Source organism: Oncorhynchus nerka, linkage group LG4 (genome assembly GCF_034236695.1).
Source record: "Oncorhynchus nerka isolate Pitt River linkage group LG4, Oner_Uvic_2.0, whole genome shotgun sequence".
NCBI classification, from domain to species: domain Eukaryota; kingdom Metazoa; phylum Chordata; class Actinopteri; order Salmoniformes; family Salmonidae; genus Oncorhynchus; species Oncorhynchus nerka.
The window spans coordinates 36,845,134-36,863,864 of NC_088399.1; the positions used below are offsets into that span (position 1 = coordinate 36,845,134).

Genomic DNA, 18,731 nt, shown 5'->3' on the forward strand with positions numbered 1-18,731 from the left:
ACATTGGCCCTGTGCACTCAGGTTGTACAATTGCTGTACAACGGGTCGGCAACAGACGGCCTGCAGGCCCCAAAAAATTGAGGGGGTGATTTTCTGGTTTTAAAAGACTAAAATCACCAGGAATTTGACTAAAGATTAGTTTAATTTAGGAAATTTGTTTACAATATTCCCACAAATGGGGAAGAAAAACATGCTTTTAGTTGTGTATGTGGACACCTGCTCGTCGAACATCTCATTCGAAAATGATGGCCATTAATATGGACTTGGTCCTCCCTTTGCTATAACAGCCTCTACTTTTCTTGTGCTGATGTTGCTTCCAGAGGCAGTTTAAGCTTGTGTGGTCTACCACGTCGCAGCTGAGCCGTTGTTGATCCTAGACGTTTCCACTTCACAATAATAGCACTTACAGTTGACCGGGGCAGATCTAGCAGGGCAAATTTTTTCCAAAGAACTTGTTTGAAAGGTCTTATCTAGTTGCCTACCCCTGATGTACAATGTATTTAAAACAACCAATATTTTCTATGCTTTTCTTCTGGGGTCGATCAGTGTTCAACACATCCAACATCAAAGGTTCTCAATACTTGTTCAATACTTCCCATTGAAGGTGCTGTTCCAAGATATGAGTTTACTCATTGTTACCTTAGATTGTAAACTGTGTCATGGTCAAAACATATAGATTCAATGGTGGGGAAGAGGTCTGTCCGTAATAATGTTTTGACTGACTGCATCACTTGTTTTTATAAGAAACGTGTTAAATTCTAAATAGTTTGCAAAGTCAATTAATAGCTCACACAATTTCCCTACCAAACATGCCACCAGGGGTCTTTTCATAGTCCCCAAATTCAAGAAAGCTTACAGTATTATATAGAGCCATTATTGCATGGAACTCCCATCTCCTATTGCTCAAATGAACAGCAAACCTGGTTTAAAACGGATAAAGCAAACCTAACGCCTCTCCCACCTAGATATTTTTATCTATGCATTGATATGTAGGCTGTGTGCCGTTTTTAAATGTATGTAGCTCTGTCCTTGAACTGTTGTCTGTTAATGTTCTATATTATGTTTCATGTTCTGTGTGGACCCCAGGAAGAGTAGCAGCGGCTTTCGCAACAGCTAATGTGGATCCAAAATGAAATACCAAATACTCTTTCTGAATATTTAGAAGAAAAAAAATTCGTAAGGCATACAATTGGTTTTGGATTCCCTCTACCACTCAACCCGAGGAGAAGCACAAACGCTCCATCTTTGACAGGTTGGTGTCGGCTAACATCAAAGGCCGGAGGAATCCTTTCAAATGAAGTAGTTAACTATTTCAAGTCGATATTCAACAAATTAACCTTTTATTTTGATGTTCAATATCATATACTTAAGTTGTTTTAGATAGGGGAGGCTGACCTGACACCCTTGATTTGCACACACAAATATTTGATTATTTAAACACATTGGGGTGGGGGGAAGGGGTGTCCAGATACAAACACTAAACCCAATAGAATACAAAGAACGGTAGCAAAAACTGGATTCTGGAAGCTCTGTACAATGGTAGATCGCCCTCCATAAACCCAACTGAGCCCTGAGAATCACATGTCCAGTCCACATCAAACTTCTGTGATTGGGCACTTCTACAAAGGGATCAAAGTTTCCACTGAAGAGATAGGTGCTGGTGCCACAACAAACAACAAAAACAAATTCCCTGGAAGTGACAGCATCAATGCCATACCTCAACTGTCTATCTTCAGTGAAGTATCAGGTACCCTCGTAAAATAGTAAACTTTTCTGACAATATATAATTCTCAACAGTGCATTCGGGAAGTATTCAAACCCCTTCCTTTTTTCTACATTTCGTTACGATACAGCCTTATTCTACCAAGATTGAACTCTTTGGCCATCAATCTACACACAATGCATATAATGACAAAGTGAAAAACAGGTTTTTAGAAACATTTGCACATTTATAAAAAATAAAAAACAAATGCCTTACTTACATACTGGTAAGTATTCAGACCCTCTGCTATGGGACTCGATATTGAAACTTCTTGAGATGTTTCTACAACTTGATTGGAGTCCACCTGTGGTAAATTCAATTGATTGGACATGATTTGGAAAGGCACACACCTGTCTATGTAAGGTCCCACAGTTGACAGTGCATGTCACAGCAAAAATCAAGTCAAGGGGACTCAATACTTTCCAAATACACTGTATATTACGTTGGGTACCAGTATACAGTTTATTTTATAGGAACTATGCAGGTTCAGTCTCAAACATTTTCATGTGCCAAAAATGCATGTAATCTCATTTGAAAAATATTTCACTAACACCTGTAGGTGAGCCCTATTCACTCAGATGTAAACAACTGCTTCCATACAGCTGTGCATGGCTGGAGAGTGTACTGTACATTCTCTCACTCATCAGCTGTCCGTGCAACAGTACAGTTCTGTAGTGTGTTCCCAGTAAGCACTTTGAGTGTGCATAGTGCATCCATGTCCTCCATCTCAGGTTCTCCTCCCTTGGTTCTGCTTTTGGTCGGCCACTCCGTCCCCGTTACTGTATGACACACAGCTCAGTGCTGTCCTGATTACGTGGATCTGCGGTCCTGTCTAAGTGGTCCTCAATGTGGGGTGTGTCATAGGTCCCCTCTGGCCCCCTCTCCTGTTCCTCCTCTGGGGGCAGCAGACTCTGTCTCAGCTCCATCAGCTGGTCCCGTCCCTCGCTGGACGGCAGGTTGCCCAGGTAGTACTGAGGGGCCAGCTCCACCAACCTTCCCACAGAAAACAAGGTTACATAAAAGTAATGCACTTAAATGCCTAGTTTACCTCAATGTAATGACATGTGCACATGTCAGAAGACTTCTCGATCATATTAACATGGTTCCGTAGAAGTTTAACGCTTGTGGTTGTTCGATCTGATCATCTGCGCAGCATGACAACCTGGAATGCACCCACTATCTTCTGACAGATAGTCCAGTTTACTGAACTGTCTATCAAATGACTAGTATTCTAAAGGGAGCAAAGTCGCCACTATGTGGATGGCCTAAAGAAGTTCAGGGTTACTGTGTGCGTTACATGCAATACCAACTACAACAAAAGTTCACAAAAAATGTTGGGGTTACTCACATGTGGGGATGCACCTCGGAGGCGGTGCGGACACAGTTGTCGTGGGAGATGGTAAATTCGTGGTAGAGCACCCAGGGGGGGGGGTTGGGGCGTGGCCGGCGACACAGATAGGAGGAGAAGGGGTGGAGGTGAGCCACGTGACGGTGAGTCAACAGGAGGTAATTACCTGAGCCGTCCACATCATGAGCCACCTGAGAGAGAGACAGGGGAAGGGAGAAGAGAAAACGCAACAAAATAGAGAAACAAGTACAGAAATAGCAGGAGAGACCGAGGGGGAGGGGGCAAAAGGCAGAGAGACACCAGAATGGAAAGAAAGAAGAAAATATGAAAATTGAGAAAGACAGTAAGGTAAAGACATATAGGGGGGAGGGATAGAGAGAGAGAGAGAGAGGTTAGGGTCTATATATTTCCCTATCAAATTTCAGACACACAACATTAACTAACACACTAATCTTCAATGGAGAAGTGAACTGATGAGGCTTTTTACCTTGAGGAAGAACCCTGAGATGAGCGCACGCTTGATATTAGTGCAGTTTTCTTGGCAACCAAACGCAGGAGGCGAGATGGGCAACTCTATTCGTTGCATCACCTCCAGCAGCTCCGCCCTAATCATCCCAGCCAATCTTAATGCAGCGGGGTTCAGGAAGTTGGTAGTACACCAGGCATCATCCTCATTGTCTAAAAGAGCAGTCAGATTAATATTCAGGAGGAGAACTGTGTAAAATACATGTTGTGCCCATATGTGTATATCTATAAGTTGATGTTTGTGTGCGTGTGTATTTGTGCGCATAAACCAAAACCTCCTGTACATTGCAGCTGTGTGTGTGTAGTATTATATAGACTCACGCTGTATATAGGCGTTGTAGATGTTGATGAGGGTGAGGTGGTCTCCCTCATTGTGCAACAGTGGACGTCTGTGAGTGGCTGCTGCCTCCTCCCTCTGGGGTATGGGGGTCACAAAGCAGGGGGGAGCTGGGAACACACACAGGTGGAGAATTTAAATAAATGTTAAAGAACAAAAAGTAAAAGTTATAGAAACAAAGCAATATTCTGAATTGCACGTAAAAAAAGAGAAGCTATGAGTAAAGGCACATTTTATAGCCAAGTAATAAGCACCTTGGTCAGTGTAGTGAGTGTAGTGTGTGTGTCTGTGTGTACCTGTGAGCATGGCGGCAATGGTGAGCAGCTCATTGACACAGTCGAACTCGCAGGCAGCGATGAGGGCCTTAGCCAGCGAAGGCTCCAGAGGCAGCTCTGACATAATGATGCCCACTTCAGACAGGTTCCCATCATCATCCAGTGCTGCAAGGTAGTCCAGGTCTTCTAGAGCCTGCATCAGAGCCTCGGGAGCTGGGGGGAGGGAAATAAAAGAGAGAGGGATGGATTGAAGAAATTGAGGGATATTGGAAGATATTATATTTATATTTTGTCTGATATCACAAAATAGAAGGTACCTAGTAAACACAAACTCCCATGAAAAAAAGGTGCACTTTATTCATTCAAAGGAGAAGAGCAAGACTCAACTAGCTAGATGATGCGTGACCCTCCTTACCAGGCCTGTCCAGGAACTTGCACTGGCCCATGTCAGCGATGTCCAGCCTCTTGAGCAGCAGCACCAGGTGGCTGAGGTTCTCTTCCATCACCCCCGGGCTGCGGGCCTCTGCCATGCCCTCCTCATAAAGAGCCTGGGGGTACAGACGGAAACACAGACCTGGAGGGACAGGAGAGAGGGGTCATAAGAACACATAGAGAGGATAGTTGGCCTGTAACAGCTATCTATGTCCCTTCTCTTAAATGAGAAAAACACCACATTCCATGATGATTTTTTTAAACGGCTTGATTGACCCTAACCTACCTGGTAGGTCACCGTTTACCCTCTGCGTCCGCATGTCTGCCTGGTGCCGGCTGATTGGACGCAGGACCTGTGAGTCCGCTCTGATTTGAGGGTTGTAAACCTATGACACGGAGGCAGAAGAGTGGGAGGTTATGCATGGCACTGCAACTCGGTACACCTCAATAGTTTGTTGAGGTTATGCGGCATTGTAGCATTGCCACATTTGACAACGGGGATGAGCCCACTGTGTGGGATAGTACCACACACACTCCTTCTCCCTCCCACCTCTGATAAATGAATACTCACTGTCTTGAGTTGCATGCCTGTGTCTATGACGTAGCGCACTGCAGATAGAGAGAAGGAGGCCTCCCCCAGGGTGTCTGTGAGGATAACCTTGCGCCTCACTCCCATCCCCACCCCTATCCCTGGCCCTTCCAGTCCTTCAGACCCCTCCGTGTCGCCAGAAGGCCTTTCTGGCTCAGGTTCGTAGACGCGCTGGGTGGCCCCCCCAAGGCCTGTATGGAGGTGTAGAACTCTGAGGGGCCCCAGCTGAGGACTCAGGGCCACAGACTCCTTCTGCAGCAGAAAGCCACACTCATCTATCTCCTGAGAAACAGAGAGAGAGAGATGGTTGATAATATAGAGTGCATTCGGAAAGTATTCAGACCCCTTCCCTTTCCCCACATTTTGTTATATTACAGCCATATTTTTAAAAAATGCTATGAGCTCAGGTGCATCCTGTTTCCATTGATCATCCTTGAGATTTTTCTACAACTTGATTGGAGTCTACCTGTGATAAATTCTATTGATTGGACATGATTTGGAAAGGCACACACCTGTCTATATAAGGTCCCACAGTTGACATTGCATGAGCAAAAACCAAGCCAATTGTCTGTAGAGCACCGAGGCAGGATTGTGTCGAGGCACAGATCTGGGGAAGGGTTCCAAAAAATGTCTGCAGCATTGAAGGTCCCCAAGAACACAGTGGCGTCCATCCTTCTTAAATGGAAGAAGTTTGGAACCACCAAGACTCTTCCTAGAGGTGGCCGTCCGGCCAAACTGAGCAATCGGGGGAGAAGTGCTTTTATCAGGGTGGTGACCAAGAACCCGATGGTCACTGACAGAGCTTCCAGAAAGACAACCATCTCTGCAGCATTCCACCACAAGCTGACAAGGTAAACATATGTCGTTCTGCCCCTCAGCAAGGCAGTTAACCCACTGTTCCCCGGGCGCCGAAGACGTGGATGTCAATTAAGGCCACCCCCCGCACCTCTCTGATTCAGAAGGGTTGGATTAAATCCGGAAGACACATTTCAGTTGAAGTCATTCAGTTGTACAACTGACTAGGTATCCCCCTTTCCTTTCCAATCAGGTCTTCATGGTAGAGTGGCCAGACGGAAGCCACTCCTCAGTAAAAGGCATATGACAGCCCGCTTGGAGTTTGCCAAAAGGCACCTAAAGGACTCTCAGCCCATGAGAAACAAGATTCTCTGGTCTGATGAAACCAAGATTGAACTCTTTGGCCTGAATGCCAAGCGCCACGTCTGGAGGAAACCTGGCACCATCCCTAGAGTGAAGCATGGTGGTGGCAGCATCATGCTGTGGGAATGTTTTTCAGCAGCAGGGACTGGGAGACGAGGGAAAGATGAACGGAGCAAAGTACAGAGAGAGCCTTGATGACAACCTGCTCCAGAGTGCTCAAGAACTCAGACTGGGGTGAAGGTTCACCTTCCAACAGGACAACGACCCTAAGCACACAGCCAAGACAATGCAGGAGTGGCTTCGGGACAAGTCTCGGAATGTCCTTGAGTGGCCCAGCCAGAGCCTAGACTTGAACCCGATCAAACTTCTCTGGAGACCTGAAATTAGCTGTGCAGCAACACTTCCCATCCAACCTGACAGAGCTTGAGAGGATCTGCAGAGAAGAATGGGAGAAACTCCCCAAATACAGGTGTGCCAAGCTTGTAGTGTCTCGAGGATGTAATCGCTGCAAAAGGTGTTTCAACAAATTACTGAGTAAAGGGTCTGTAAATGTAATATTTCCCTATATACAGGTATATATATATATATTACACATTTGCAATAATTTCTAAAAACCTGTTTTTGCTTTGTCAATATGGGGTATTGTGTGTAGATAAAACATTTTAAATACATTTTAGAATAAGGCTGTTAACGTAACAAAATATGTTAGGGTTCTGAATACTCCGAATGCACTGTATACTGTTCTATCCTGGGCACCTTGACACGCTCTTGAGAAACTTTATTTCCTGACATTCTAAAACTTGTCCTTGCTTAGACAAGTGAATGAGTGGACAAGTAGAGACACTGTCATTTCAATGAAAGGAGAACATGCTATTTAAGCTCCCTAAATGCAGTGCATGAATGCAATGTAGAGTTTAGTGTTCCAAATGCATCCACTCTTTCCGCTCTCCACTCTACACCTCCGCTCTCCACTCTACCCCTGCAAACTCCACTCTACCCCTCCAACATCAACAAAACAAAGGAGCTGATCGTTTACTTCAGGAAACAGCAGAGGGAGCACGCCCTTATCCACATCGATGGGACCGCAGTGGATAATGTGGAAAGCTTCAAGTCCCTCGGTGTACACATCACTGAAATAGTCCACCCACACAGACACTGTGGTGAGGAAGGCACAACAGCGCCTCTTCAACCTCAGGAGGCTGAAGCAATTCGGCTTGGTCCCTAAGACCCACACAAACTTTTACAGATGCACAATTGAGAGCATTCTGTTTGGCTGTATCACCTCCTGGGACTGCAACTGCACCGCCTGCAACCGCAGGGCTCTCCAGAGGGTGGTGTGGTCTGCCCAACGCATCACCGGGGGCACACTGCCTGCCCTCCAGGTCACCTACAGCACCTGATGTCACAGGAAGGCCAAAAAGATCATCAACCACCTAAGCCACGGCCCGTTCACCCCGCAGAAGGCAAGGTCAGTACAGGTGCATCAAAGTTGGAACTGAGAGACTAAAAAATAGTTCTATCTCAAGGCGATCAGACTGTTAAATAGCCATCACGAGTCGGGTACCACCCGGCTACTCAACCCTGTACCTTAGAGGCTGCTGCCCTATATACATAGACATGGAATCACTGGCCACTTTAAATAATGGAACAATAATCACTTTAATCATGTTTACATACTGCTTTACTCATCTCATATAAATCTACTGTATTTAGTCAATGCCACTCCGACATTGCTAGTCCTATTTATATTTATATATTTATTAATTCCATTCTTTTACTTTTAGATGTGTGTATTGTTGTGAATTGTTAGATATTACTACACTGCTGGAGCTAGAACACAAGCATTTCACTACACCCGCAATAACATCTGCTAAAGATGTGTATGTGACCAATAAAATTGGATTGGATTTGAAGGCTATCATTTTCTCCCTCCTTCCTGCAGCTGTGTGGGATTTGATATGCTAACCAGTTAAAGGGATTGACCATAGGGTACAGACTGAGGGCAATTAAAGGGGAAGAGTGGAAGCAACTCCTCATCTTTGCCACTGCCCCACCCCACCCCCTGGCAAAGTCTTCACACTTTTTAATGGCATCCTCACATTAAGCTATCTAAACCAATGAGATTTTATTGTTTTAAAAAGTAAAACGTTATCTAAATGAACAAATAATCTATTTGAGCATATTGGGGTATATCCCCTGTGCCCATTCTCCTGCTCCTTTCTCGTGTTTCACCCCCTCTCTCGCTCCCTCCCTCTCCCTAAACGCATAGTTTAGGTTGATCTGAGTTGAGACTTGGCAAACAGTACTCTGTTCACTGTGACTCTTCTAATAAGCCTTAACCAGATCACTTCTGCTGGGTAGCTAGCCCTGTGTTTTACAGCCATGGCGTCAACTACTGTACTTAAGTCCAGGTATGCCTCTGGATTTGAAACCATGGCCGGGAATGCGGCGAGGAGCTAGGGTGTGGTGATGTTGACATAGTGGGAGTGTGTATGTGAGAGGTGGATGTGAATATGACAGGGATCTGTGCTGGAAATGAATAATATCCTAAAATATGTGCATGTCTGGGTGAAGTGTATGTATCTATTTATCTATCAATCTGTGTGTGTGTGTGTTCTGGATGCATTAACCAGGACACCGGATACACACTGATGCCATTCTGCAGTCTAAGGTTACAGTGCCCCCATTTCTCTGTCCCCAGCGTGAGAGGCAACAACAGACAAGGAAGAGGATGGCATATTACAAAACACAGCACAACAAAGCATTAAGAAATAAGACTCAGTTCAATAGGGATTTTCAGATGGAAGAAAGTCGATCAGAAACGGACAAGAAAATATGGGATAGAAAATAAGTTGATTTAGCAGTCACTTTGATCCAAAACGACTTACATCATGTGGGAAGTAATATCACAACTCTACTGTTGCATGTACCCCACTAACCCCAACTACACTAACACCAACTAGCCCTAACTACCCTAACTAACCCGACCAAACGTAACCCACTGAGCCATCTCTCTGTACCAGCAGTAGTCCTGCTTGGCATCTACCGTCTACTGATCTGATAAAAACAGCCCCAGTAGTTAATGAGATTAGCTTGGATATATTTAGTATACTGTGTTGTGTGTGTGCGTGCATCTACCTGGGCGCTGGGGAGAAAGACCATTACATCCCCCTCCTCCCCCCTGCGGTGAAGATCCAACACTATATGACACGCTGCTGCCGCCGACTCCCTCCCTCCAGGATCCCTGTACACAGTTTCCATGACAACCAGTGGTCTCCTCCTCGTCTCTGTGTCGGGTGTACCTCCGACAGGCTCACCCAGTGTTAGAAGCGGAACTCTTTCACCCAGGAAGGTGGCAAGGCTGGGGGCGAGGGAGGGGTCGGTGAGCAGGACCACACGGAGGTTGTCGGAGCGCTGGTCACATACATCCCGCAGCAGGCCCAGGAGGACGTCGGTGGGCACCGTGCGCTCCTGCACCTCGTCCACCACCAGCACCCCGTACTGACGCAGCAGGGGGTCCGACATCATCTCTCCCAGGAGCAGAGAGTCACTGACAAACCTGAGAGATCATGGAGAGAAACAAACTCACCCCTTAAAGATGCAATATGTAACTTTTTTTTTTTTAAATTAAGTTATAGATCTGTCATTCTCATTACATTGTCATTCTTACACAGAAGCGGTAAATATGTTCTGTGTGTGCTATTTCTATGCTTCCCGGTCTTAAAGATGCACTATATAGAAATCCCCATCATTTCCTGGTTGCTAAAATTCCAATAGTTCACTTAATTTCTGCATATTGCACTTTTAATTAGATTGTATTGCACCTCAGGGGGAGACAGAGAGAGAAAGAGAGATAAGAGATATGAATACAAGGACAACAATATTCTAATCCAGGCCAGGAAGAGCAGAAAGGAGGGTAGACAAACCAGTTAGACAAACCACCGTGTGGGGTTTTAGGCTGGGTTTCTGAAGTAAAAAGCACTTTAGAAATACATTTGATTTGAGTTAGAAGAAGATAAAGAGGAAGTAAGGACCATACCGTCATATAGTGTGATGGGTGTGTACCCAAGCTTGTACCTATGTGTATGTGTGTGTACATACACATGGCCCAATCTTCATGCACACCTGTGTGTCTACCTCCCTCCTCACCTGAGTAGCGTATCGGGGGTACAGCCATCATCATGGGGGACACAGTAGCCCACCTCCAGGCCCAGACTCAGGTCCATCTCATCAGCCACTCTGAGGGCCAGACTCGCTGCAGCCACAGCGTAGGGTTGGGAACAGCACACCAAGCCATGGGAGAACTCATGGGACTGGGCATACTCCACACACCACTGGGGCACCTTGGAGGGAGAAGGTGAGGAACAGAGATAGAGACAAAGAGATGGAGGGAGACAGAATGAGAGTGCTCTTCACCACCAGCGCTCATGTGTGTGCCCATGCCTCTGTGTGTGCATGCATGTTTGTACGTATTATGCATGCCTCTTACCTGTGTGCTCTTTCCCGTGCCACTGGGGGCGCTGACCACGACCATGCTGTTTGTCTCCAGGTGTTCCAGCAGACGGTACTTAAGGCTCCAAACAGGAAGCCTCTTCCTCTCCTCCAGCAGGGAGTAGTAGCGTGACGAGAAGGGCAAGCCGTCGTACGGGTTCACCTCCAGGTCACCCAGGCCACCCTCTTCCCCCCCTCTGTCTCCCGCCTCGTCTTCCAGGTTCCCAGACAGGAGAGAGGACATGGAGAGAGAGTCCAGAGCTGAGGGAGGGCGGAGGGTAGAGGGGGACGTTGTCGAGGGGGCTGCAGGAGGGGATGATGCCATAATTGCAGGGTGGGTGGGGGGAGACGGAAGGGGAGAAAGGGAAAGGGGTGGTAACTGAGTGACTGGAGATTACCTGGGGAGAGGAACAAAGAATAAGAGGCATTGGTTGACTGGATGGATGCTGTTGTGTTAGAGCTTGTAGAGCAAGTTTTAAAGTCAACCTAGTTGACCCCTGTCTTGAGACATAGGGATTAATTTGCTTGAGGCTAGGGACCTGGTGTTAAACTTGAGTCACTGAAGGAAATGTAATATATATACAATACCAGTCAAAAGTCTGGACACACCTTCTCATTCCAGGGTTTTCTTTATTTTTACTATTTTCTACATTGTAGAATAATAGTGAAGACGTCACAACTATGAAAAAACACATATGAAATCATATAGTAACCCAAAAAGCGGTAAACAAATCAAAATCTATTTTATATTTGAGATTCTTCAAAGTACCCTTTGCCTTGATGACAGCTTTGCACACTCTTGGCATTCTCTCAACCAGCTTCATGAGGTAGTCACCTGGAATGCATTTCAATTAACAGGTGTGCCTTGTTAAAAGTTCATTTGTGGAATTTCTTTCCTTCTTAATGCATTTGAGCCAATCAGTTGTTTTGTGACAATGTATACAGAAGATAGTCCTATTTGGTAAAAGACCAAGTCCATATTCCAGGCACACTTAACCAGCATGGCTACCACAGCATTCTGCAGCGATACGCCATCCCATCTGGTTTGCGCTTAGTGGGACTATCATTTGTTTTTCAACAGGACAATGACCCAACACACCTCCAGGCTGTGTAAGGGCTATTTAACCAAGAAGGAGAGTGATGGAGTGCTGCATCAGATGACCTGGCCTCCACAATCACCTGACATCAACCCAATTGAGATGGATTGGGATGAGTTGGACCGCAGCGTGAAGGAAAAGCACCCAACAAGTGCTCAGAATATGTGGGAACTCCTTCAAGACTGTTGGAAAAGCATTCCGGGTGAAGCTGGTTGAGAGAATGCCAAGAGTGTGCAAAGCTGTCATGAAGGCAAAGGGTGGCAACTTTGATTAATCTAAAATATATTTTGATTTGTTTAACCCTTTTTTGGTTACTACATGATTCCACATGAGTTATTTCATAGTTTTTATGTATTCACTATTATTCTACAATGTAGAAAAGTACAAATAAAGAAAAAACCTTGAGTGAGTAGGTGTGTCCAAACTTTTGACTGGTACTGTATATCACGTTATGATTTATATCCTGAGATAGAAAGTTTGATGTGGTGTAAGAAGCCTCAAACTTATTTTTTTTTTTCAACCTTGACTAGCTAAGTATACAGTAACAGTTGTGCTATGCAGAGTGCATAGTTGCCAGTGTAGTCATTGAAAGGCCTAGGAAGTCAGACAGCTTCAGTGACAGACAGCACAGAGCAGCTCTAGCTCTGTACAGCAGCTATGGGCCTGTGATATTCCACTCACTCCTGGAATGTCTGCATTTGCCCCATGTGCATGGAGCAATCCACACGAGAGCACTCTCTCTCTCTCTCTCTCTCTCTCTCTCACACACACACAACACAGAAAGACACAGACACACACATGTAATCAGTCATGGTTAACACCCACTTCTCTGTGTTAAAACCATCAGCAACACTGATATGCAAACAATGCGGACCGAGTCAATGCATAAAATTTGTCCATAATGCAAAGTCTACACTCTAGATGGAAGCTGCCTTTGTACATTCCCTAGAAACCTCAGATAAAAATGGTATAAGACCTAGATTAACTTCACTACTAGGCTGGATAAAATAATGTATGACTTTAAAATGGGTAAGTTGTGGTTGGTTAAATACAGTTGAAGTCGGAAGTTTACATACACCTTGGCCAAATACATTTAAACTCAGTTTTTCACAATTCTTGACGTTTAATCCTAGTAAAAATTCCCTGTCTTAGGTCAGTTAGGATCACCACTTATTTTAACAATGTAAACATCTGACAAAAATATCTAAAGACACTGAAGCAGCAAAGTTTGTTAAAATTAATATTTGTTTCATTCTCAAAACTTTTGGCCACGACTGTATTCATAGTTGAAGTCGGAAGTTTACATACACTTAGGTTGGAGTCATTAAAACTCGTTTTTCAACCACTCCACAAATTTCTTGTTAACAAACTAGTTTTGGCAAGTCGGTTTGGACATTACGTTGCATATGACACAAGTAATTTTTCCAACAATTGTTTACAGACAGATTATTTCACTTATAATTCACTGTATCACAATTCCAGTGGGTCAGAAGTTTACATACACTAAGTTGACTGTGCCTTTAAACAGCTTGGAAATTCCAGAAAATGATGCCATGGCTTTAGAAGTTTCTGATAGGCTAATTGACATAATCTGAGTCAATTGAAGGTGTACCTTTGGATGTATTTCAAGGCCTACCTTCAAAATCAGTGCCTCTTTGCTTGACATCATGGGAAAACAAATGAGTCAAGACCTCAGAAAAACAATTGTAGACCTCCACAAGTCTGGTGTATCCTTGGGAGCAATTTCCAAACTCCTGAAGGTACCACGTTCATCTGTACAAACAATAGTACGCAAGTATAAACACCATGGGACCATGCAGCCGTCATACTGCTCAGGAAGGAGACGCGTTCTGTCTCCTAGAGATGAACGTACTTTGATGCGAAAAGTGCAAATCAATCCCGGAACAACAGCAAAGGACCTTGTGAAGATGCTGGAGGAAACAGGTACAAAAGTATCTACAGTGGGGCAAAAAAGTATTTAGTCAGCCACCAATTGTGCAAGTTCTCCCACTTAAAAATATGAGAGAGGCCTGTAATTTTCATCATAGGTACACTTCAACTATGACAGACAAAATGAGAAAACAAAATCCAGAAAATCATATTGTAGGATTTTTAATGAATTTATTTGCAAATTATGGTGGAAAATAAGTATTTGGTCACCTACAAACAAGCAAGATTTCTGGCTCTCACAGACCTGTAACTTCTTCTTTAAGAGGCTCCTCTGTCCTCCACTCGTTACCTGTATTAATGGCACCTGTTTGAACTTATTATCAGTATAAAAGACACCTGTCCACAACCTCAAACAGTCACACTCCAAACTCTACTATGGCCAAGACCAAAGAGCTGTCAAAGGACACTAGAAACAAAATTGTAGACCTGCACCAGGCTGGGAAGACTGAATCTGCAATAGGTAAGCAGCTTGGTTTGAAGAAATCAACTGTGGGAGCAATTATTAGGAAATGGAAGACATACAATACCACTGATAATCTCCCTTGATCTGGGGCTCCACGCAAGATCTCACCCCGTAGGGTCAAAATGATCACAAGAACGGTGAGCAAAAATCCCAGAACCACACAGGGGGATCTAGTGAATGACCTGCAGAGAGCTGCAGAGAGCTGGGACCAAAGTAACAAAGCCTTCCATCAGTAACACACTACGCCGCCAGGGACTCAAATCCTGCAGTGCGAGACGTGTCCCCCTGCTTAAGCCAGTACATGTCCAGGCCCGTCTGAAGTTTGCTAGAGAGCATTTGGATGATCCAGAAGAAGATTGGGAGAATGTTATATGGTTTGATGAAACCAAAATATAACGTTTTGGTAAAAACTCAACTCGTCGTGTTTGGAGGACAAAGAATGCTGAGTTGCATCCAAAGAACACCATACCTACTGTGAAGCATGGGGGTGGAAACATCATGCTTTGGGGCTGTTTTTCTGCAAAGGGACCAGGACGACTGATCCCTGTAAAGGAAAGAATGAATGGGGCCATGTATCGTGAGATTTTGAGTGAAAACCTCCTTCCATCAGCAAGGGCATTGAAGATGAAGCGTGGCTGGGTCTTTCAGCATGACAATGATCCCAAACACATCGCCCGGACAACGAAGCATTTCAAGGTCCTGGAGTGGCCTAGCCAATCTCCAGATCTCAACCCCATAGAAAATCTTTGGAGGGAGTTGAAAGTCCGTGTTGCCCAGCAACAGCCCCAAAACATCACTGCTCTAGAGGAGATCTGCATGGAGGAATGGGCCATAATACCAGCAACAGTGTGAAAACTTACAGAAAACATTTGACCTCTGTCATTGCCAACAAAGGGTATATAACAAAGTATTGAGATAAACTTTTGATATTGACCAAATACTTATTTTCCACCATAATTTGCAAATAAATTCATTAAAGATCCTACAATGTGATTTTCTGAATTTTTTTCCCCTCACTTTGTCTGTGATAGTTGAAGTGTACCTATGATGAAAATTACAGGCCCCTGTCATCTTTTTAAGTGGGAGAACTTGCACAATTGGTGGCTGACTAAATTCTTTTTTGCCCCACTGTATATCCACAGTAAAACGAGTCCTATATCGACATACCCTGAAAGGCTGCTCAGGCAAGGAAGAAGCCACTGCTCCAAAACCGCCATAAAAAAGCCAGACTACGGTTTGCAACTGCACATAGGGACAAAGATGGCACTTTTTGGAGAAATGTCCTCTTGTCTGATGAAACAAAAATAGAACTGTTTGGCCATAATGACCATCATTATGTTTGGAGGAAAAAGGGGGAGGCTTGCAAGCCGAAGAACAACATCCCAACCGTGAAGCACAGGTGTGGCAGCATCATGTTGTGGGGATGCTTTGCTACAGGAGGGACTGGTGCACTTCACAAAATAGATGGCTTCATGAGGAATAAAATGATGTGGATATATTGAAGCAACATCTCAAGACATCAGTCAGGAAGTTTAAGCTTGGTCGCAAATGGGTCTTCCAAATGGACAATGACCCCAAGCATACTTCCAAAGTTGTGGCAAAAGGGCTTAAGGACAACAAAGTCGAGGTACTGGAGTGGCCATCACAAAGCCCAAACCTCAATCCTATAGAAATTTTGTGGGCAGAACTGAAAAAGTGTGTGCGAGCAAGGAGGCCTAAAAACCTGACTCAGTTACACAACCTCTGTCAGGAGGAATGGGCCAAAATTCCCCAATTTATTGTGGGAAGCTTGTGGAAGGCTACCTGAAACGTTTGACCCAAGTTAAACCATTTCAAGGCAATGCTACCAAATACAAATTGAGTGTATGTTAACATCTGACCCACTGGGAATGTGATGAAAGAAATAAAAGCTGAAATAAATAATTCTCTCTACTATTATTCGGACATTTCACATTCTTAAAATAAAGTGGTGATCCCAACTGACCTAAGACAGGGAATGTTTACTAGGATTAAATGTCAGGAATTGTAAAAACTGAGTTTAAATGTATTTGGCTAAGGTTTATGTAAACTTCCGACTTCAACTGCACTTTTGTATATATATTGTCTTCTGATGGTCCATGGTTACCAGTAGCCTGACCTGCTTGACACTGACATATAACTGCATACAAAAACAAAGAATACACAGAGGGCTAGTATGAGCTATGGGGAAAACATTAGAGCTCATTGCATGAAGGGAGTCCACCCATGGGGAAATATGGGTTGAGGAGGGGAGGTTGAATGGGGAGTTGAATAGTAATGTTCAACATCATATATGAATCACATGTGGGAGTGGTCTAGTGTCAGCCTGGGGCTTACAGTGGAAAATAACTAATAGTACTGGATGCAGGACATCGCATGTCATAACTATGTTATAGTCAACAATGACTAGTATTATTTTTACATCTATCGTTTACTATCATGCAAACAAAGGCATTGTTATATTGGTATGTAACTATTTGGCATTATGTGCAAATGCATCCCCCAAAACAATTATGTGAATGTGAGACCATATTTGAGAACTGTATGGCCATGACAATAGACTGATATGGACACTGCTTTTGGTAATTATAAACTAGGGCTGACAACACCTGTGTCAGTCGTCCAACAATAACTCATGCTGTGTGTATTCATTCCCTGTTCTCCTTATCTCCCTTAGTTTACTGCCCATCTCCCGAGTCGGGTATCGACCTGTCAGGAAATACGTGTCAGCTGACAGTGACACACACGCACGATAGTAAAGAAATATAAATAAGCCAACTGGGACGAAAACAACCATAGAACCACGTAGTCAAATGCCATTGACATCTTACCTCCCACACATTTCTCTGGAGTCTCCTAAAATCCCAAACAAGGTTCAGGATGTCCAGCAAAATAATTATCCACTGCGCTGTGAGTGAAGCGTTCTACTGTTCACTGTTGTCACACAAACCTGTATGACGTTTCTTGGATGAAAAATAATAATATGTTTCCGTTTGCCACTATACACGGAGTCTCTATTCAGTTCTTCTCGGCCTCTGGTTTATCCGTGATTGTTGACATTAATAAAATAAAGCTCGTCGTCCGGTCTTTATCTACCGAACCGCCGCCATGTTTGTCCGACTCACCGTGGCAGTAGTGATGGGTCGTTCGCGAACGAACGGCTCTTTTTGAACGGATCTTTTTGGTGAACGTCGGGAACCGAATCGCATTGGTGAAAGAGACGTTAATTTGGCTCCCTGATTTGCATATTGCTACTACTGCTTTGTGAGTTTAAAACAACGTTTTTCTGCAGATAAGGTACAAAATGATTAATTAATGAGGGTGAATCCTCACTGCAGAAACCACAAATAGTGGGGAGAGCCCATCCAAGCTGATATGTTGAGTGCCCTAAAGACAACAGGCCATCCAATGGTGTAGTGATGCCTGGAGAAGTAGGTATACTCCATTTTTTCCAGACGCAAAAATTATATGAAAAACAGTGACATAGCCTACACTCAGAATGACCTAAAACGATAAATCCCATATTGTTTTTTCAAAGTTAGGCCAACCCAAGCTGTACTGTATAACTAGGCTAATAGTAGGCCTACCATTGAAATAGATACATGTTGTTTTTAATCACAGGTTTCCTATTTTCGCTACATTTTTCAGGTTTTCACTCTCAAAGCCACACTTTTTTTTTTTTTTTACAGAAAAACAACACCATTTTATGTTCTAAGTCAGAGTACCCCCAACAGTACACTTTTTGTTGGAGCCCTGAACAACCACACCTCATTCAGCTCATTGAGGGCTTGATGATTAGTTGACAAGTTGAAGCAGGTGTGCTTGTCCAGGGTTACAATACAAAATTACACTGTGGGGGGTACTCCAGAACCAGGGTTGGGAAACGCTGTTCTAAGTCCACTTTTGAGGTCTGGGAAAAATATAAGAAATGTTGTTTTTTTGAGTGTAGTTTAATTCAAGTGTGCAGGCACCTAGCACTGTTGTTTGGTTAGCAGTGTTTCTGTAGCTTGCTAAATAAATGCCTACTGGATTGACACAAATAATCATGACATCATTCTGACAGGTAGGCATAGGCTACTTTGTAGCTACTGTAATTAACATTTAATAGAGAGGCCTTTCTCAAAATCCTTATCATTAGCATCGCTATATATATTTGTATTCTTTAACTGTTTGACACCTGGACTTTTTAGTTCATATTATGAGGCATGTCTTACCTTACTTGAAAGTAGCCTATAGCCAAAACCCCACCATAGAAACGTGTAGGCAATTATTTTTTATAAACACTT

General features: G+C 44.0%; 1 protein-coding gene across 1 annotated transcript; it reads right to left on the reverse strand.

The window, feature by feature from the left end:
• Positions 1 to 1,323: 1,323 nt before the first annotated feature.
• Positions 1,324 to 17,589, reverse strand: LOC115123245 (ATP-dependent RNA helicase DQX1-like). Its single transcript, XM_029652571.2, has 12 exons — positions 17,277 to 17,589; positions 10,916 to 11,315; positions 10,576 to 10,769; positions 9,565 to 9,985; positions 5,251 to 5,550; positions 4,966 to 5,065; positions 4,663 to 4,821; positions 4,269 to 4,460; positions 3,957 to 4,082; positions 3,598 to 3,788; positions 3,111 to 3,301; positions 1,324 to 2,755 (listed from the first exon to the last, which is right to left on the reverse strand). The coding sequence occupies exons 2-12, from the start codon at positions 11,240 to 11,242 to the stop codon at positions 2,539 to 2,541; spliced, it is 2,418 nt and encodes an 805-aa protein (XP_029508431.2). The 5' UTR covers positions 11,243 to 11,315; positions 17,277 to 17,589; the 3' UTR covers positions 1,324 to 2,538.
• Positions 17,590 to 18,731: the final 1,142 nt, after the last annotated feature.

Coding starts and splice junctions, on each gene's coding strand:
- LOC115123245 (XM_029652571.2), bottom strand. CDS start 11,242: ATGGCATCATCCCCTCCTGCAGCCCCCTCGACAACGTCCCCCTCTACC. Junction 4,822..4,965: donor GGTAAACGGTGACCTACCAG/GTAGGTTAGGGT, acceptor CTGTCCCTCCAG/GTCTGTGTTTCCGTCTGTAC. Junction 2,756..3,110: donor TCCGAGGTGCATCCCCACAT/GTGAGTAACCCC, acceptor TTCTGTGGGAAG/GTTGGTGGAGCTGGCCCCTC.